General features: G+C 54.1%; 8 protein-coding genes across 8 annotated transcripts; 5 read left to right on the top strand and 3 right to left on the bottom strand.

Annotated features, from left to right (window-relative positions):
* Positions 1-20: 20 nt before the first annotated feature.
* MYCGRDRAFT_50100 (uncharacterized protein) lies at positions 21-1,871 on the top strand (the record flags this gene model as incomplete). Its single annotated transcript, XM_003848645.1, has 2 exons — positions 21-857; positions 912-1,871. 2 exons carry the CDS (start codon positions 21-23, stop codon positions 1,869-1,871), a joined length of 1,797 nt encoding a protein of 598 aa, XP_003848693.1.
* Positions 1,872-2,131: 260 nt separating this feature from the next.
* Positions 2,132-3,809, top strand: SPT1 (serine palmitoyl CoA transferase subunit LcbA; the record flags this gene model as incomplete). The annotated part of the gene is made up of 2 exons (XM_003848646.1): positions 2,132-3,524; positions 3,597-3,809. The coding sequence occupies 2 exons, from the start codon at positions 2,169-2,171 to the stop codon at positions 3,807-3,809; spliced, it is 1,569 nt and encodes a 522-aa protein (XP_003848694.1).
* A 533-nt stretch (positions 3,810-4,342) lies between these two features.
* MYCGRDRAFT_101535 (uncharacterized protein) lies at positions 4,343-7,051 on the bottom strand (the record flags this gene model as incomplete). The annotated part of the gene is made up of 3 exons (XM_003848257.1): positions 4,343-6,413; positions 6,504-6,720; positions 6,775-7,051. 3 exons carry the CDS (start codon positions 7,049-7,051, stop codon positions 4,343-4,345), a joined length of 2,565 nt encoding a protein of 854 aa, XP_003848305.1.
* Positions 7,052-8,647: 1,596 nt separating this feature from the next.
* MYCGRDRAFT_76704 (uncharacterized protein) lies at positions 8,648-9,901 on the top strand (the record flags this gene model as incomplete). The annotated part of the gene is made up of 2 exons (XM_003848647.1): positions 8,648-9,509; positions 9,573-9,901. The coding sequence occupies 2 exons, from the start codon at positions 8,648-8,650 to the stop codon at positions 9,899-9,901; spliced, it is 1,191 nt and encodes a 396-aa protein (XP_003848695.1).
* A 954-nt stretch (positions 9,902-10,855) lies between these two features.
* Positions 10,856-11,815, top strand: MYCGRDRAFT_76703 (uncharacterized protein; the record flags this gene model as incomplete). The annotated part of the gene is made up of 1 exon (XM_003848648.1): positions 10,856-11,815. The coding sequence occupies one exon, from the start codon at positions 10,868-10,870 to the stop codon at positions 11,813-11,815; it is 948 nt and encodes a 315-aa protein (XP_003848696.1).
* Positions 11,816-12,240: 425 nt separating this feature from the next.
* On the top strand, positions 12,241-13,440 carry MYCGRDRAFT_111195 (uncharacterized protein; the record flags this gene model as incomplete). Its single annotated transcript, XM_003848649.1, has 2 exons — positions 12,241-12,488; positions 12,611-13,440. 2 exons carry the CDS (start codon positions 12,281-12,283, stop codon positions 13,438-13,440), a joined length of 1,038 nt encoding a protein of 345 aa, XP_003848697.1.
* A 648-nt stretch (positions 13,441-14,088) lies between these two features.
* MYCGRDRAFT_96518 (uncharacterized protein) lies at positions 14,089-15,704 on the bottom strand (the record flags this gene model as incomplete). The annotated part of the gene is made up of 4 exons (XM_003848256.1): positions 14,089-14,617; positions 14,670-14,885; positions 15,080-15,396; positions 15,462-15,704. 4 exons carry the CDS (start codon positions 15,702-15,704, stop codon positions 14,089-14,091), a joined length of 1,305 nt encoding a protein of 434 aa, XP_003848304.1.
* A 2,237-nt stretch (positions 15,705-17,941) lies between these two features.
* Positions 17,942-19,047, bottom strand: MYCGRDRAFT_63510 (uncharacterized protein; the record flags this gene model as incomplete). Its single annotated transcript, XM_003848255.1, has 2 exons — positions 17,942-18,509; positions 18,570-19,047. The coding sequence occupies 2 exons, from the start codon at positions 18,915-18,917 to the stop codon at positions 17,967-17,969; spliced, it is 891 nt and encodes a 296-aa protein (XP_003848303.1).
* Positions 19,048-19,415: the final 368 nt, after the last annotated feature.

The raw sequence follows: 19,415 nt of genomic DNA, 5'->3' as shown, positions 1-19,415 counted from the left end.
CCAGCGATGCCACATCAACAATGATCCGGGACCTCTTTAAAGTCGAGACTCTCGACGTTCGATTCGCTTCTCCGACCGGGCAACCTCACAAGACTGCTCAACCGTCAAAATGGAATACTCCGGAGTATTACCTCTACTATCTGGTCTTTCTGACCATTCCATTCATGATGTTCAAGTCTGTCTACGACGTCTCACAACCTGAACATCCGGGCTATCAGAACTATGAGAAACTTCTTTCACCGGGCTGGATTCCTGGACGAAAGGTCGATAACTCGGATTCGCAATACAGCGGATTTCGAGAAAACATCCCGTACATGACCGTCCTTTTGCTGCTGCATCCAATTCTGAGGAGAGGCTACGAGAAGTTGAGGTCAGGGGATGCCACCAACAAAGTAAATGGGAAGCCTCCTGCTGGGACATCAGCCTCAAGAACCTCGGATGCCAGATTCAGTGCCCGGGCAACTTTCGATCTCGGATTCGCGATCATTCTGCTTATTGCATTGCACGGCGTTTCCACGATCAAGATCTTCCTAATCCTCTATATCAACTTCAAGATCGCCACTGCATTGCCGAAGCAGCATGCGGGGGTTGCAACATGGGTCTTCAACGTTGGCATTCTCTTCGCCAATGAACTTGGATCAGGCTACAGATTCGGAGATATCGCAAGAATCCTCCTGCCCTCCACGACTTCCAGCGTGGAGAAGCCGTTCACAGAGAATTGGGGAACATGGCTGGACAGCTACGGTGGTCTCCTTCCACGATGGGAGATTCTCTTCAACATCACAGTGCTCCGATTAATCGCCTTCAACTTTGACTATCTGTGGATGCTGGATCGTCGTGCCGGTAGTCCAGTTGAGGTAAAGCCCTTCACAGCTGTCTCCTATCAGTTTCCATCGACTAATCCACTCCAGAAGAAAAACCTCGATGTCACTGCTCTCCCCGAGCGCGAACGCGTTTCCATCGGTGCGCAACCTCACGACTTCACCATGTTCAACTACTTCGCATACGTCCTCTACTCGCCTCTTTATCTCGCTGGTCCCATCATCAATTTCAACGACTACGTTTCTCAGAGTCGACATCCTCTGTCTTCAACATCACTTTCTCGGACAATACCCTATGCCATCCGCTTTGTCCTGTGCGTGCTCTGCATGGAGCTCGTCCTGCATTACCTTTACGCCGTGGCCATCTCCAAATCAAATCCGAACTGGTCGGAAACCTACTCACCTTTTCAACTCTCCATGCTGGGCTACTTCAATCTCCACATCGTGTGGCTGAAACTCCTCATTCCCTGGCGTTTCTTCCGCCTTTGGGCTCTCCGAGACGGCATCGACCCACCCGAGAACATGGTCCGCTGCATGTCCGACAACTACTCCGCACTAGCCTTCTGGCGAGGATGGCATCGGAGTTTCAATCGATTCGTGGTGCGGTATATCTACGTACCGATGGGCGGGTCGGGACAGGGCAAGATCAGGGCGATGGTGAACTACCTGTCTGTGTTCACATTCGTGGCATTGTGGCATGACATCAACCTGAGGCTGCTCATGTGGGGCTGGCTGATCTCGCTGTTCGTGCTTCCGGAGGTCCTTGCGACGTTGGCATTTCCAGCGAGAAAATGGCAAGACTCGCCTACGAAGTATCGCATACTTTGTGGTATCGGTGCCGTCGGCAATATTCTGATGATGATGGCAGCGAATTTGGTAGGTTTCGCGCTGGGCTTGGATGGACTGAAGGGACTTGTAGATGGAATTGTGGGCAGCTTGGGTGGACGGGTGTTTCTGCTGGCGGCGTGTTTGACATTATTCGTGGGCGCGCAGGTCATGTTTGAGATTCGGGAAAGCGAGAAGAGGAGAGGAGTCTGGCTGAAGTGTTAGTCGAGCTGTATGTATGGCATGCACGATGCTGTCTTCATTGTTGCGTATATCTGTTTCGTGCAAGTACGGCTACGTCGATCTAGAAAAGACACCAGGGCATGTGCTCTCCTTGCGAGCTATTATTGTAGCTCTTTTCCTTGTAGCTCGACGTCGTCTCAGAGTTCTTAGTCAGCCACGCGGATGGGCTTGCCGCGACCTCCGGCCAGCGCGCCTCGATGTTCGAACAATTGACATCTGCGACATCCCGAATACAACATGGCCTAGTAGCAGCGACCATACACAATCCTAACCTCCACGATGAACTCGTCAACCCTTTCCAACCTCCAGGGCGAACTCCCCGCTCCCGTACTCGCCTTCATCGACAATGCCATTTCCTCCTTCCACAAACTCCCCGGTTCCGCCATCTTCCTCCGATACATACGCTCTTCCTACCAAGACGATCCGGTCCGCAGCGCCGTCGAGCTCTTCCTCTTCATATTCGCCGTCCGATATCTACTCGCCCCATCATACAGCACCAAGAAGACCAAGAATGTACCTTTGACGGAAGACGAAATCGATGAACTTGTGGAGGATTGGACACCAGAACCTCTCGCAGGCCCCGAAACCGACTTCGAACGTGTTGAGAATGAGAAGCGACCGATCATCGTTGGCCCAGCAGGTCCCAAGGCGAAACTGCAGACTGGCCGTACAGCAATAAACCTTGCATCCTACAATCACTACAATTTTGCCGCCAACCCCGAGCTCACAGCAAAAGCCATCAGCACGGTGCGCACTTATGGAGTGGGTCCATGTTCGCCGCCTGGGTTTTACGGAACGCAAGATGTGCACATGAAGAGCGAGGCGGATATTGCGGCGCATCTGGGCGTGCAGGCTTGCATCATCTACGCACAGAGCTTCTCCACCATCAGCTCCGTGATCCCGGCGTTCAGTAAAAGAGGCGATGTTATCGTGGCAGACAAAGCTGTCAACTACCCTATCCGCAAAGGGCTGCAGATCTCTCGCAGTACTGTGCGATGGTACGAGCACAACGACATGGAGGATCTCGAGCGTGTGCTGGCCCGAGTTGTGAAGGAAGGACAAGGCAAGCCTTTGACGAGACGATTCATCGTGACCGAAGGACTCTGTGAGAATGTCGGCGATGTGGTTGATCTGCCCAAGCTCATCGAGCTCAAGCTTCGCTACAAGTTCCGGTTGATCCTCGACGAGACATGGTCATATGGAATTCTAGGTCGCTCGGGTAGAGGGGTTACTGAGCACCAAAATGTGGACCCGACCAACATCGACATGATCATCGGTGGTCTGGCAGGATGCATGGCGAGTGGAGGTGGTTTCTGTGCGGGTACGAGCGAGATTGTGGAGCACCAACGTCTGTCGGCATCGGCATATACGTTCTCTGCAGCATTGCCTGCACTTCTGGCGACCACTGCTTCAGAGACTGTGACTCTGCTACAAGAAGATCCTTCAATCATCGCGACGCTCAGAGAGAACATCAAGGCGATACGAGCACAGCTCGACCCACGAAGTGACTGGATTCGCATCACCAGCGCCCCAGACAATCCGGTTCTGCTACTTGTGTTGAAGGATCAGGTCGTGCAAGATCGTGGTCTGAGCCGCCTGGAGCAGGAGATGCTATTACAGGATTGTGTTGAAGAGGTATGCTCCGTTTTGTCGTGTTCTACGATGCCCGCGGCGCACTGAGTAGATATTTGCTAACGTGTTTTACAGAGCCTCAACAACAACGTTCTCATCACCCGCCTGAAGTCTATGCCAATCGGTCCCGGTTCCACGCCTCGTGATGTCGAGAAGGAGTGGCAACCTCAGCCCGCACTCAAGGTTTGTGTTACCTCTGGCTTGACGAAAAAGGAGACGGAGAAGGCTGGCACTGTCATCCGTCATGCAATCACGACCGTGCTGAAGTCGAAGAAGTGGCAGCGGTGATAGTCGAGTGAGGTCTTCCGGGAGTGGTTCGACCGGGATCGCAGACCTGTCACTTCAATGCACTGGATCTACAATAGATCGCAGCTGGTTCGCATTGATTGAGGTTCAGTGGGAACGACTTCCTAGGATCAGTAAAGGAAGACTTACAGTCCCGTCGCTGTATCGGCGCTGCACATGGTCCAGCGTTTCTTCAATTTCGATGGCGCCGGGCGCTGGCTAAATTGATCATGGAGAATATAATACTATAATACAGAAACTGCATTCACGCAGGACTTACCTCCGCAGTGCCGCTCAATCTGCACCGCATGTGTCGGACTCCATTGGCTTGGTGTGTATAGTTCGCGCCGGAGAACGAAACCGTAATCCCAATTAAGGTATGTGTCTTCGCGAAAGCAAAGCAGTGACCATCGACACTTTCATTCTCCTACACACACTGTACAAACCGAGCCAATGGCGTCCAATTTACATGATGCGATTCGAGCGGAGGCACGGAGGTACATCCTTTCCGCGGCCTCTACTACTCAGTGCATTGGTCATTCCTCTTCGTCCTCGTCCATCGCCTCCACCTTCCCAGGTGCCTTCGCCTCCTGCTTCCTATACAGACTCGCCAGGAAGTCACTTGTACTCGCCTCCTCGATACTCTTATCTTCTCTGACCTTCAGAAATCTTGGGAACCTCAGGCTCAAGCCCCTTTCCTCGCTGACAAGTCCTATCGCCGCCGTGTACGTCGGGCTCAAGGTAATGTCGGCGAACACCATCTCCCACACCTCCTGCGGCTCAAACCACACGTCCGGCTCACCCGCGTAATCCACATACGCCGGGCGAGGAATACAATTCGACGATCGCCCTTCCTCATCATCCTCGTCGACGTCCGGATCGTACTTTGCGCGATTGGCTTTGTAGAATGCATCCGTGAAACCAGATATGCATTTCGTCACGACTTCGAGACTTCCTGTGGCAGGATTGCGGCAGGCGAGGAGAATCGGTGACCACCAGGCGTTCTTCCGGCCTTGACCGTGCCAGGCGCCGACGGGGATTAGATCAAGGGTATCGGTGAGGCTATTGTAATCTTTCTTCACTTTTAGCCATGAGTCGAGACGTTTGTCGGGTTCGTAGGTCGCGAGAAGGGCCTTCCGGCGAGAGCCCTTCTTCTCCTCGGTATCGATCGTGGATGTGCTATTGGCTGCCTTGCTCTTGGCCTTCTTCGACTTCTTTCCCTTGGAAGTGGGTATTGGCTTTGGCTCCGGCTCCCCTTCAGGCGCTTCCCCCTCAATGTCGGCTTCGAGCTCGGGATTGGGCAAGTTGTCGAGCACCTTGACCATAATGCCCTCGCACTTGATGTCTGTCGCTTGCTTGAAGAAGGCGCTGACCTCGTCGAAATCAGCGGACGTCGCGTCCATCGATTTGACCCACGAAAAATGATTGGGTATCTCGACGAAAAGGCTGCGGAGTAAGCTACGCCGTTCTCGGAAGGACCGATCTAAGAGCTCCTCGCCGTTGAGATACATGAGGTCGAATGAGAAGAGACATACATCGACCTTGACGCTTTGAATGACCACATCCTTCCTCGCTCGATTGGCGAGGATCTGGAAAGGTTTCAGATCACCAGACTCACGATCGACAGCTACGACCTCTCCCTCCAAGATGAAGCTGCTGACTCCTTCGCCACGAATCTGTGGAACCAGTGCGACCAGATCAGGATACTTGTCCGTCATGACTTCCAAATGGCGAGAGAATATCGTGACTTTGCCATTCTCATCGCAGTGGACTTGCGCTCGTTGGCCGTCGTATTTGAACTCGCAGGAAAAATCCCGACCATGCAATTTCGTCAGCATCTCGCCCAAATCTCGCGTAATCCCTCCTAGCATGGGCCTTAAGGGGATGTGCATAGCCAGACCGCAGCGGAGCAATAATTCGTCGTCGATACCAATCTCGAGAAGGGTCGGAACAAGATCGTTGTAATTCGGTCGGCGAGCGAAGCTGGCTTTTACTAGCTCTTCACCCTGCGAGTAGACCTCTGCCAGCTCTTGTTTGCTCAGCTTTCGCAGCTCGGATTGCGATTTGATCGCGAAGTCGGTGCCTGGCGGACGAGACAGCAGAAATGCTCTCGATAATGCGATTAGCATTGTTGTCTTAACGGCGCCGATTCTGAGATGCTGCACGAGCGTGCGAACAATGTATCTGCTCTCCTCGGCACCTCTTGCATCCTGAACCAGTCGTTCGACTATGCGCTGCTTGACCTCCTGGCTGCCTTGACCTTTGGCGCTTGCAATCTTGAACAGACCATCGAACACTCCTTTGATCGTCAGCGGCTTTGGCTTCCGCAGAGTGAAGCTCTGCCTCTTCTTGGCCTCGAACGCAACATCCCCTGCATCGCCATGCTTGTTGTACAACGTCTTGAGTGACGAGTTGTCCAGCCCGCAGACCTTTTTGAGCGCTTTTGAAATCGCGGACCCTCCGAGTCCGAGCTCTACATCGATATAGGGAGGCGAAATGGAATTTGTGGCTAGCCAGACGGCCGGGAGAAGAGATTCGGGATCGCCAACGATCAAGACTCGGATGAGATTTACCAGAGTATCCACTATCTTGATCCTCGACTGCGTACTGTTGACCAAGACGAAGCAATGTGTCAATAGAGCATAGGTAGCCATTCCTCCTTCTGGTGCCCACTGCTTTTTGAGTTCCGGTATGTACTTCTCCGGGTCGAATGTGAGCGGTGACTCGTCGAACGGAATGTCGTGGGAGATGGTGTCTTGATCAGCGGTTGCTGACTGCAGAGACAGTGTGCCTTTCTTGCCCATTGCAACGAAGGCATTGGTTGGTGCTGTCGGTCTTGTGTTGTCCTCTTCCGATGGTGCCAGCACATCACTGATTTTGTCGCCCTCTCGCACTTCATCTTTGATTGCTTCCTCTAAATTTTCATCATTGCCACGATCCCCGTGCTCTTCGGGAGCCACAGCATCACCGCTCGCAGGCTGCCTTTTGTCCTCCTCATCCCACTCGGCCTGGAGCTTCCTCGCGAGCTGTTCATCCGTCAGATCGGCACCTCCGCCCGGGACGTGCTCCGCGGGTGTCTCTGCATCCCGCAGCCTTTCCTCGATCTTCGTGTCGTTCACAACACTCTCATCCTGCGGATCTTTCGCCTTCGCCGTCTGCCTCCCGAAGAAGTGCTCGAGACTGCGAGCTGGAAGCGGCGAAGGATTGTGATCGTTCTTCTTGCGCCGCTTGTTCGGCGTACTCATGATGGAGGGAAGCGAGCATGTCTGAGCTTCGCGTGCTGCAACAAAAGTGGCATTGGAAAAGAAGTACCGCAATTCGTTCCTCGAAAGACGCGAGAGTGCCCGTGGTCTTAGGGTTGACGCGTGGGCGACGTCATCGAATTCTCTCTTCTTGTACTTCGGACTGCGTACCCAACCCTAAGGATTGGGCCACGCATTGCACGCGTGCCGGTATGCCTCGAATCTCGCGTGCGACCGGGATAGAGTCGGCAGGATACGACTACTCGTAGCTACAAGCCACAAGCAGCGTTGAAGAGAATATGCACAGGCTGTGTTACTTCTATGTCAATTTACGGGAACAAGATATGCTGATGAATTAACCGTCTAGGAAGGAAAGCTTAGTGACTGGCTACATGCCAGGACAATTGAAAGCTTTTGAGAGCTGGAACTATCATTCGAGAGTCGCAATACCGTGCAGAGGGTACTGTACTTCCAGGCCCATGAAAGCACCGCAGAATCCTCCCGAGACGCCTCGTACGGAGTGAGCAATATTCGGCTCTTGTTGAAGGACAAAAGGGCGAGACCTTGAACATCTGCAGCACTACATACCACCCTTGGTCGTCGGCGCATTCCTGAAGGTGTGTCCGATCTCATGCTACTTGTGTCGCTCCGTCGGGACCCGTTCATCTGCAAAGCTGTGAGCGATAACGAGATATTTCCTACCGTCCCGTGCCTTTACAAAGAACGATGGACAGGACCCGAGGATGAATCTTCTGATGAGGCGCCGCTCGCCTCTGCCCCGGGGCTTCCTCTATCTGGCTGGTTTGATCCGACAGTCGGTGACACTACCGCATGAGTGGTCAAGATCCCTGGCATCGCGAGGATGCTAGATTTTTCTCCACCCCTGTACACTTCTTCATCCCCTGCCTCGATCAAGGTCATCCACCTAGCAAACTCAGCCCTACGTGAGACTTGGAGCCTCTTCGTCATCATGTCAAAGCCTTCTCAAGAAGTAAGCACACCTTACGCACGCATGCTCCCATTTCATTAGTAGTATGCTGTGTGGCTTCCTGCGAAACATTGACAATCTTCTCAACATCGCATGACTGATCAGCAGGAGCAACTTCGCTTGCAGCGTCTCATCTCGCTTCGCAGGAACTTTTCAGTTTCTCATATCTTCGAAACGTTGAGCACTTTCGAGAGTCCACAAGCGAAACATCGTGCGGACTTCATGTCCGATGACCAGAAGACTTGGCGATACCCTGGTTCCGGCTATACTTCGTGGGCAATGACGATCGGGGGCACTGGTCAGAAGTAGTCCAGACCTCCGTCGAAATGGTCTCCGCTGGAATTTCGAAGGCACTTATCTCGAGACCGGCCTGTGGTAGCTCGGTGGCTGCCAAAGAAAACTCGCCACACCACTGTGCTTAGTGCCAGAAGCGGAGACTGCAATCGTTACAATTGAAGCGATGTCGAAAAACGCATGGCAATGTACCGCGGAGACTTTCAGTAGGCTCAAGATGGTATAGTCTGGAACGAAGGCCTTGCAGTACTTATCTGCCATCATGTCCATACGCTCTCGACACTTGCTGTATTCACCCCCAAGCGACCACAATCAACATGCGTACCACCATCGCAGCCAGTCTGCTTCTCTCGGCACTTTCCGCCACTGTCGATGCTACCCGTCCTTTCCTGAACGAGCCCGAGATCGCACAAGCTGATCAATATGGCGAGCTTGAACCGGGCTTCCAGCTTCCACCGCTCGACAAAATCATTGGCATTCCGGACTTCGATTACGTCGCTCGCGGCTTCTTGAACATTTCCTCTTACACATCTTACCGCGCCGGTGCAGGTGGCGAATGGAGCTACCGCAACAACTTGGAGGTCTACTCCCGCATGCACTTCCGACCGAGGATGATGATCGACGTCAACAATATTGAGGCCAGCATGCCGACGACCATTCTCGGATACAACTTCTCAGCTCCATTCTTCATTGCTCCCGCAGCGATCGCAGGTTATGCCAATGCCACTGGAGAGGTCGGGTTGACCAAGGCTTCGGCGGCGAAGAACTTGATGTACATCAATGCTCAATTCTCGACCAGATCGCAGGCGGACATCCAGGCTGCTCGGGCTCCTGGTCAGATCATGTTCCACCAGCTATATGTCAACAAGAACATCACCAAGACCGAAGAATTGATCAGGCGTGCGGAAGCGAACAACTACCAGGCGCTGTTCGTGACCGTGGACTCACCGGGTGATGCCAACCGACAACGCGCGGCGCGCTTCGGCGTTGGTTCTGCAGACAACTCGTTCACCGCGATCACCTGGGACGATTACCAGGCTATCAGGAACTTGACAAAACTTCCGGTGATTCTCAAGGGCATCCAGACCGTCGAGGACGCTGTCATTGCAGCCAATCTCGGAGCCCCTGCGATTTACCTGTCGAACCACGGCGGTCGTCAGCTGGATGGCTCGCCTTCGCGTAAGTCGCATCGCACACTCATGTTTTGTCCCTTGCATTGTGACTGACACAACCTCCTCGCAGCCTTCGAGGTCGCCCTTGAGATCCACGAACAAGCGCCATGGGTCTTCGACGCGCTGGAAGTCTTCGCCGACGGCGGCGTGCGATACGGCTCGGATGTCGTCAAGATGCTCGCTCTCGGTGTGAAAGCCGTTGGTATGGGTCGTGCTTTCATGTACGCCAACGTCTATGGCGAGGAGGGCGTGAAGCGAGCCATTGATATCATGAGGCGTGAGATTTACATGGATGCGGCCAACTTGGGTGTGGCGGATCTTAAGCAGATCAATTCGAGCTTTGTGAGTATTGAGTGCATGAGATTCAAGGAGGGTGAGACTGACGTGATGACAGCTTAACATCAAGAAGTTCGAAACCGCACCATGGGGATTGTGAGTAAGGAGCTGCTTGATGATGAGGAGTCTTGGGTTGAAGAGGAGATCGAAACCTACGAAGCATGATTTTGACAGTGTTGCAGAATGATGAATGAATACGAGTATCAGGCAGAGTGTACACAGAGATGGCGATAGAGATAGGAATGACTGACCTGTTAGCCAATGTACCAGAGTATGAGACGTATGCTCGCAAGGTTTCCCTGCAGTACTGACTGAAGTAAGAATCTTTGCGTCTAAAACATGATGGCAATCATGAGAACAAAGCTGTCAACCACTGAACAGGCTGTCGATGTGCGAGATCAAAGGAATGAAGCAAACGTTCGGACGGACCATGCTGATCTTATGGGGTGCGCTCTTCTTCGGACTCCAGCATCATCCAGCCACCACACCACAGTCATGTCGAAAGTGCGCCGCGCAAAGAGGTCGAAAAATCAAGACTCAGATCTCGCACACAACTTGGCCACAGCCGTAGCCCGGATGGGCAAGGTCAACAGCCGGATGGATGTTCTCAAATCTGAATTACGAGCCACGCAAGCGGCTCGCTCCCGAACTCAGATCCGGCGAGACCGTCGCGTAGCGGAGGAGAAGCATCTGGGATTACTGTTGTTCGAGGCTGTCCATGGCAAGGCGTATGAGAGAGCGGAGGAAGAGTTGCAACAGTATCGCGCGAGGAAGACGGCGTGGGCTGAGCTCGTCCGTGCCGGTCGAGACGTACTTTATTAGGACAAGATACCGATGGCGATAGTGGGAAGGAGAGGAAGACGATGGATAAAGCCGGAGAGATTGAGTCCCCGTCCAGATCGATGCCGAAGATATTCCGGTCCGGCCGCTTCGCGTCAACGTCATCGTCGCGTCTCGCCAAAGTTCACTTTCAGACCGCGACCTGAACATCTTTAATCACGACGCGCCCATTGTATACCACACCACATCATGTCACTCAAGCGCAAAGCAGTCGACGTAGCCGCTGAAGCGGTCAAGAAGCCGAAGGCCAATGCTTCCATCACATCATTCTTTGGCGCACCGAAGACCAACGGCCCATCATCATCCACTAATCCTTCCAAGCCAGCAAGCTCTCCCACAGCCCCAGCAACAGTGCCCATCAAGTTCGACAAGGCGGCGTGGGTCGAAAAGCTGTCCGATGACCACAAGTCGCTCCTCAAACTCGAGATCGAAACACTACACGAATCCTGGCTTGCTGTCCTGCACTCCGAACTGACCACTCCCGAATTCCTCAACCTCAAACGCTTCCTCGTCAAAGAGGCCACAGCCGGCAAAAAGATCTTTCCTCCATCCGAGGATGTCTACTCCTGGTCTCGACATACACCACTTCCCAACGTCAAAGCTGTCATCCTGGGCCAGGACCCTTACCATAACCTCAATCAAGCCCACGGACTATGCTTCTCCGTTCGCCCACCCGTCCCTGCACCGCCGAGCCTGAAGAACATCTACACGGCATTGAAGAAAGACTACCCAGACTTCAAACCGCCGCCGAATAATGGCGGCTTGCTCACCCCATGGGCGGATCGAGGAGTTCTGATGCTCAATACATGCTTGACAGTTCGGGCCCACGATGCAAACTCCCACGCAAAGCAAGGTTGGGAACGGTTCACACAGAAGGTACTTGATGCCGTCGCCTCGAAGCGAGTCAAAGGCGTGGTGTTCCTGGCTTGGGGCAGTCCGGCACAGAAGCGATGCGAGAAGATTGGTGGGAAGCATTTGGTGCTGAAGTCAGTGCATCCCAGTCCGCTGAGTGCTCATAAGGGATTCATGGATTGTGGCCACTTCAAGAAGGCGAATGAGTGGTTGGTGGAGAGGTATGGTGAGGACGGTGCGATCGACTGGAATCTGAATGTTGCGCCGGCTGATGCTGGAGTGTGAGGGAGAGATGGTTCAGTCGGAACATGGTTGTATAGCAAGTGTAGACTATCGAAGCGGCCCCAGGAGTGTTGAAGTAATGTCCTCTTGATATGAAAAAACCCTTGCATCCTGCGATCTCACCACAAGCTTGTCGAGCTGTACTACTCAGTCACAATGGAGCGCTGGTAGTAGGTTGTAAGTCTGCCGCACTCGTCTGCTGAGTCGTCTATGTGTTTTCCGTCACACCATTGGAGGCGGAGCCAAGGCCGCTGTCGTTCATGTGAAAGTGTAGTGTGGCTGAGCAATGTGGCGGAAGGCACGAATGATCGCTGACATACGTCACTGCCTAAGGTACTCTTCTACCTCTATTGATGCACCTCGTCTTCCTTCTTCACAACCATCCCCTGTCTTCCACAGTCTCTCCATCCCTACGAGAACCACGCGACTTGAAGACTCACCATCCTTGTATCGAAACTCGAAACTACCATGGCAGGTTCAGAAATCCCCAACGAGCCGCCACCGAGCTATACCCAGGCGACTGGTTCCTCCACCACCTCCGCCGCAGGCTCCAGCAGCAATCCGACCGCCAGTACTCATGACTCACACCTCAATGTTCCCGGAGCATCGTCCTCCAGCAGTATCCCCGAGGCATACCGTCGTTCCATGGAACTGGAAGCTCGACCGTTACCTGAAGGTAAGTGAAGAATATAAGGCCTGCCGCGTCCGAGACTGTAGTATCTTGGGCTTTGTGAGGCCTTCATGGCGTATTCGCCTTACAGAACGAGCATAGCTAATCATTATCGCCTTTGTTCCTAGGTTGGGTGCGAACCTTAGACACGGAGAGCGGCCACCAATTCTACGTCGACACTCGCGCCACTCCACCACGCAGTACCTGGGATCACCCATACGATGACGAACAATACCTCGCGACCCTGTCAGGGCCTGAGCGTGAACGCATCGAGCAAGAGAACATGACATCGTACCTCGGAAATGGCAAACATGACCCAAGCATGGAGGATATCATCCACGGACACTCGGATCTCGAAGACGACGCAGGAGATCACAAGTCCAAGCCGAAATTCAACGGAGCTCCGGTCGCAGGTGGTGCGGCAGCTGGATCGGCGGCAGCATCTTCTTCCGCACATTCAGATCTGCCACCTCGGCCAACCGACGGCAAGGGCAAAGGCAAGGACGGCCGCTCCTTTGGCCGCAAGTTCAAGGACAAGGTCACCGGCACAACCCACGAAGAGCGTTCAGTGGCTCGTGCGAAACGCGAAGAGGAAGAACAGAAGATGTACGAGCAGCATCTGCGAATTCGCGAGGCGATGCAGAAGGCCATGCGAACCGGCGAGTCGCAATATCTGGGCAAGGATCGCAACGGCGAGGATGTGTGGTTACAACCGCCGCCGAGAGGACAGATGGCGTATGGCGGAGGCTTCGGTGGCGGTGGCATGATGGGATATCCGGGAGCTGGACGGATGGTTAATCCGTACATGTCTGGCCCTTACGCTCCTGGTGGCATGTACAACCGTCCGATGGCTCCTTTTGGAAGGAGGGGATACGGCGGCGGGACGGGGATGGGAATGCCGATTGCCCTGGGAGGCGGCTTGCTCGCCGGTGGACTCCTCGGTGGCATGATGTTTTAATGAGTCGAGGGTATTGAAAGGGGCCAGAAGTTTTGACCACAGCCTGTACGAATCAACCTACTTGAGATATTCCTAGCTCTCCTGGATGGCGATTGATTCCACGCAGCTCACGGAAAGCAGAAGAGCAGGCACGATTCAGAACGGCGTTGAACTGGTAAAGCTCCGTGCTGGCCTACCTGCACATCTTATTACATGTCCTGCTAAGCTACATGTATGCTTATCTAGCTGTCCTGCTAACTTATCCACGCCCTTATCTGTACGCTTATGTGCACGCCAATCTATGTGCTGCCAGATACCTCAACGCTTATCTGGACGCTTACTTGTACAGCTACCTGCACGCCTATTTGGTCGTCCTGCTATGGTAAATATACCCTTATCTGCACATATCTGTACCGTTATTTATCTGATCTGTCATGGTATCTGTGTGTCCTCCTCCGCTGTATGTCCACCGCCCTGCAAGGGTACATTTGCACGTAAATGTACGCTTGCGAAGCTGTCTTGCTATGGTACCTACACTTGCAATGCTGACTTATCTGTACGCTTGTTAAGGTCTACTTTGGCTGATTCGTGACCTCGTTCTCCGTGACAATTTATCCAACGCCCTTCCTTTGGCTTCAGCCAAACAGCAGAACTTCTCCTTCCCCATCCTCAAATAATAGACAATCTTCCCGCCTGCTCCACCAAACCCCGTCCGTCCGACCTCTCCCCCTCCAACTCAGACAACTCCAACAAGACCGGAAATCTCTCCTCCATCTCCCCTTCCTTCAGTCCTTTTGCCGCTTTCTCCATTTTCCTCACAATCTCACGCACCTCGGCTGGAACTTCCATCCCACTACCCTCTGCCTGGCCGACCAGACCTCTCATCAGTCCTCTCATCACCGGGTACGCACCCGCCATACGCGCCATGAGACGCAGACAGAGACAGAGGTAGAAGTGCTCGTCGCCGTCGGGCCCGAGAGCCACTGCTTCGGGGAAGGTAGAGGTTGCGACGTGAAGTACAGGGCTGAGGAGTGCGGAGAACGCGATGGGGAAACGGGGGTATTGAAGTTCGATTTGGTGGGTTAGGAGGCGGAGTTGGGTCGTGGAGTGGGATGTTGCAGTGTGAGCAAGGGAGGTGGGGGGGTGGATGGGGAGGAAGGGGTGGAAGAGGTCGATTGTGCAGCGGTGGTAGTCGGCGCTGGGAATCTGTTAACGAGATGACAGTGTATTAGAAGTGTTGGCGAACGTACTGTAACCAGAGGATGTGCGGAGGTGTGGCGTGCAAGGTATTCATGCGAGGTTCGAGGTTCGCAAACCATGTCTCGAGCTGATTGAACAAGGAGACGGTCTCTGGCCAGTGGACTTCAATCGAGCCGGGGTCCTCGCTGATGTTGTGGAGGAGAGGGATGATGGAATTCCCAACTCGCCAGAGAGCGGCTCGAGCCGCGAATTTGCTGCTTAGCATACTGGGAGGTTGCGGGAAGCTCAGAGGGAATGGCGCCCATTGCTCGGCGTCTTGTTCGTGGTTTGGCCCCGGAATATCCACCGGTGGAGCGTGGAGTAGCAATGGTAGCGATGGCGTGGAGTTGGAGGTGAGTGAATGGAAGCCGCATGGAGTGTTAGCACAAACACGGACAGAGAAAGCCTCATGAGTACGTACCCATGATGTGCATACACCGCCCAAGCGAATTCAGCTCGCTGCCTCGTCTGACCGGGTTGAGTCTGATCGTACATATGGACTGCGCGTGAAGGGTCGAACAGACCGGACCGAGAAGCGAGATGCATGGCTTCTTCGAGGTAGGGTTGACCCGAAAGATCCTCCCCATTCGACGCCAGTGTCTCACGCATGACTAGACCGGCAGATATATTGGCAGGAATTGGTGACCGTACTTGCTCGTCCCATAACAGCATCGCTTCGTTCAGTGCCGCTCGCTCCGGCTCGCCGACGCTGTCGATGTGGAACATGCCATACACTTTCTGCAATGATCTCGATCAGCTCCGAGGTTGGACGGCACGTCATGGACGGCACGTCAAGTGCTTACCGTGCCCATTGCCAGGATACTGTGCACCAAGCACATGTTACACCAGTCGGAACCGCCAACTGCCAGTCCTTGCCAAAATGCCTCTTCATGCACTAGGCCCACAACCGAGTTCTCCCAAGTGAAGTAGCACTTCAAGATCTCCAGGAAGCCTCGATCCGTAGCGTACTCAACACCCCAGTCTGAGGCTTTGACGTTGACCAACTTTTTCATCCAGGTGTAGTCAGTCTGATCAGGTTTCGGCATTAGAGGTTCAAGTCCTTGGCGTGGAAAATATGGTGTCGACAATGTTTTCTGCAAGATTGGTCGCAGCACTTCGGGCAGCACCTCGGACAATCGCCTCCGCTTGCCCAACCCAATGTCAGAGGGACCAGGATCCTCTGCACGCGGTGTCGACGAACCTGTGTCCATTCTTTCACTGGTCGCCCTGGCGGTCGAGTTCCTAGCAAGTAGAAACGCGATGGAGTATCGATCGTCAGTCAGGGGTCCTTCATTGGTGGTGACATCCAAATTCGAATTGCCGGCCGTCGCCTCGACCACATCTCCGACAGGAACGTTGCTCGTCCTGGCCAGGAGTCCGGCAAGAATGGACAGATCACTCTCATCTGCTCGCATCCGCTTCAAGATATCATGAGCCTCGTCACGACTGCTGTCGACGAGATGCCGCAGCAATGCTTCACGCGTCGAAGCTTGCTGCTCCGCCTCCACATATCTCCTCCGCAAGGCCGTGATGCGGAACTCATCTGGCTCAGTGTCGTATTCGCAGGACAGGTTGGCTCTTCGTGCACATCGCGAACACGTCGGTCGAAGTCCATCGCACTGTATATATCAGACGAAAGCAGCAGGTAGGAGACTGGCGTCTCGAGCGTGTGCGCCAGTGGCTCGCGCGCGCTGCGAGAAGTATGGCTGGGGACGTACCCTTGTCTTGCTCGCTCTGCAAGCTTGGCAAGCAGCCTTGACATTGCTCGTTGTACGCGACTGCCTCCGTTTCATGATAGGGGATGATTCATGCCAACCCAGAGTTTCGTCAAGAGTGTGGAATACGAGATTGCGTCAGCAAAGGTCTCGCAAGGCAGACCACTATCGAAGAGCAAGAGCTGAAGGCACTAGCAAGGTAAGGAGCTCGATGATGCAGAGTTGCAGACCGAATCACCCGCATGAGCGTCCGTCGCACTTGGGCTCCACTACCGCCTCGAGAAGAACGGACGCAGCCCCGTGGATGTCTCCTGTCGTCCTCGCCTATTCTTGTTGGTCATGTCGGAAAGGGTTCTGCCGTGGGAAGAGACACAAGAACGACATGCTCGAAGACTCGCTTTCTTTGCTAAGCATCCAATCTCTCGCGCAAGAATGCCACTCGACGCTCTTCCTGACAATGCCTCTATCCGGGGCACGTTGAGGGTCACTTCCAGCGGCACTTCACCTAGAATGGAGGCCAGTCTAGATTGCCGTCCACGCCCTACATCGCACCCTGCATGACCGTGAAGAAGAGACTTCCGGAATTGTGCATCCTTGAAGAAACTTTGACGGAGCTGGCGCCGTGAATTGGGGCACAGGCAGATTCCCGTCGGCATGCCGGACCAAGTTTCGAGCTGTTCTGGCCCCATCGAGAGAGCAATGACCACCACTTCTCCGCCCTGCTGGGTCACCGACGAGAGAGGCGAAAACAAACACTTTCGACACAATTCCCTCGCTGCTTCTGCTCGCTGTACAAGCCCGCATTCATCTGCGGAATGCCAGCGAGGGAGCACACTCCGAGTTTTGAGCAGTCGTGAGCAAACTCCGAACTCAGACTTGGCGTCTCACATCGCTCGAAATGCCTTCATTTTGCCATCCGATACGGTCATCATCATGATAATGATGACGATGATTGATCAGGAGATTCTGCCTTCCCCAGTCGTACCTTGCTCTTGATACTAGCGGCACGATCGCTACCGTCAGCCACATTCGCTCCCAGTGCCAGGCTCGCGACGCTCGCTCGGGATGCCAATTTCGCCATACGAGCCAATATTCGGAGCAGACCACACGTGATGTGCGCGAGAATAGTCCAATCTGGTCGGTCTGCTGGCAGGCTGTCCACAAGGATGCTGACATCGTGCGTAGGGCAACGAGTGATTTCTATTACAACGAGAGAGTGGCCATGCGCCTCCGACTGTGTGTCGAGTGTCGGTTTAGTTGGCTGAGTAGAGAATGCGCGTTGATACTGGAGCCGGATCGAAGTGAAGGTGAGGTCGTGGCGGCGGGGGCCAAAGAAACAGGTGGGATTGTGAAGACTTGCGAATTTGTGGTCGCAACTACCAGAACGAGGCATGGCATCAACTGCCGTGTTTCGCCGGTCATGATGTGGTTGATGCGGTCCGCCTGCTCCGTTCGGTCTTCAAAAACAGCTACCTTGACAAACCGAGACAGAGACGGCCCAAGGCAAATGATGGAAAGGAACTCGAAATACACCCTACGTCAGACGTGGTATGCGGCATAGTGGTGGGAAACTCGCCCGTTTCATCGAGTACATCAATCATAAAACACCAAACACCTCACCTCGATACTCTGCCGTCCCGGCGCATCCTTGGGCGTGTTCGGGTCCACGAACGCCGTGTGCGGTGTCCTGACCGCAATCCCTGGCTTGCCGCCCTCCATGCCCTCCCCAAACGAGTCAAAGCACTTCAATAGCATCACCTCATCCACGCCCATATCCTTCATATAATAGAACTGGTGCTTCTCACTGGCGGCCACACCCATCGTCTCGCCTCGCACTTCATACCCCTCGGTCGAGTTTAGTGATTCCTCGGAGGGAAGTTTCTCTTTGCCGCGGTCATCGTCGTCCATGGCCGAGTCTGGTCGGATCGGGTACATGAGGTCGATGTCAATGAAATCGGAAGGGCGGGTGCTACGCCAGTCGATCACGGCGAGTGGGAAGTCGGAGGCTGGGTTGCCTATCGGGCGCCAGACATTTATGATCTGATAGCGGCCTTTGAGGAGCTTCTCGGCTTCATCGGAGGGGAGATGGCGGCGAACACGCACTGCGGCTGCGGCGGGCGTTTGGTCAACGTGGACCTGCGGATACTGTTAGGTGCTCTGCTCATCTGGATCGCATTCTTTCTTTTAAGAACGTACCTGCTGCACCGGCTGCCGAGGACTATCCTTCGTTCTCCTCCTAATCGTGTGATCAAAGATCACAACCTTGCTCACGCCCTCCAAGTTCTTCTTCAACAAGCCCTCGACTTCCGGATAGTATCCCTCACGTACAGCTTTATCGTCCACGAACTCCTTCTCCTTCGCTGGCGAGTTGTATACCGCGAAGCCGCAGTTATTGGTGTTGAACTCCGACTCTCGGCCTCGCAAGTTGTGGACGGTTCGTGGGATATCTAGGTACTTGAAGCTTTGTCCAGGTCCGTCGACTTTGGACCATGGTTTCGAAGGCGAGCTCGTTGGGTCGATGTGTTTGAACGTGGAGGTCGTCATGGTGGCGGGCGGTGTGTCTCTTCGGTCGGTGGGATGGGCTGCGGTGGTGAGTTGTGTGGCGGGTGTGTAGAATGAGAGAGTTGGGTGCCGCTGGACCTATTGCTGTAGATGTACTTTCTGTGACCTCCGCGTTACCTCATTGCCATCCGCCCGTCGTGGCAGCTCGAGGATTAATAATTCGACATCATCGTCGTAGAGATCGGCGGGGTTGCCGAATGACGCGATCTGGGTCAAAGACATTGCTCGACGGACGAAGCTCGGCCTTTGACGCACCGGACAACGATGAGCGACCTCTCGTTCCATTACAGCTTTGAACGGCGGCGGCCTTGGCCTGAGCAATAGAGAGCGTGAGAGTTATTGCAGCAGCTTCGTCACGAGATTGTGAGCTGGAAGAAGTCCGGTTCACGCTGGTGGCATGGTCTGTGCACTGGTCTCAAGATTCACTTCCTCCGCGGTTGCCAGAGCAGATTGGATCTTCAACAGACGACTTGACCAAAC

The sequence above is a fragment of the Zymoseptoria tritici genome, chromosome 11 (genome assembly GCF_000219625.1).
Source record: "Zymoseptoria tritici IPO323 chromosome 11, whole genome shotgun sequence".
Classification (NCBI taxonomy): Eukaryota; Fungi; Ascomycota; class Dothideomycetes; order Mycosphaerellales; family Mycosphaerellaceae; genus Zymoseptoria; species Zymoseptoria tritici.
The sequence above is the reverse complement of the archived record's forward strand: the minus strand, read 5'-3'. Positions and strand labels throughout refer to the sequence as shown.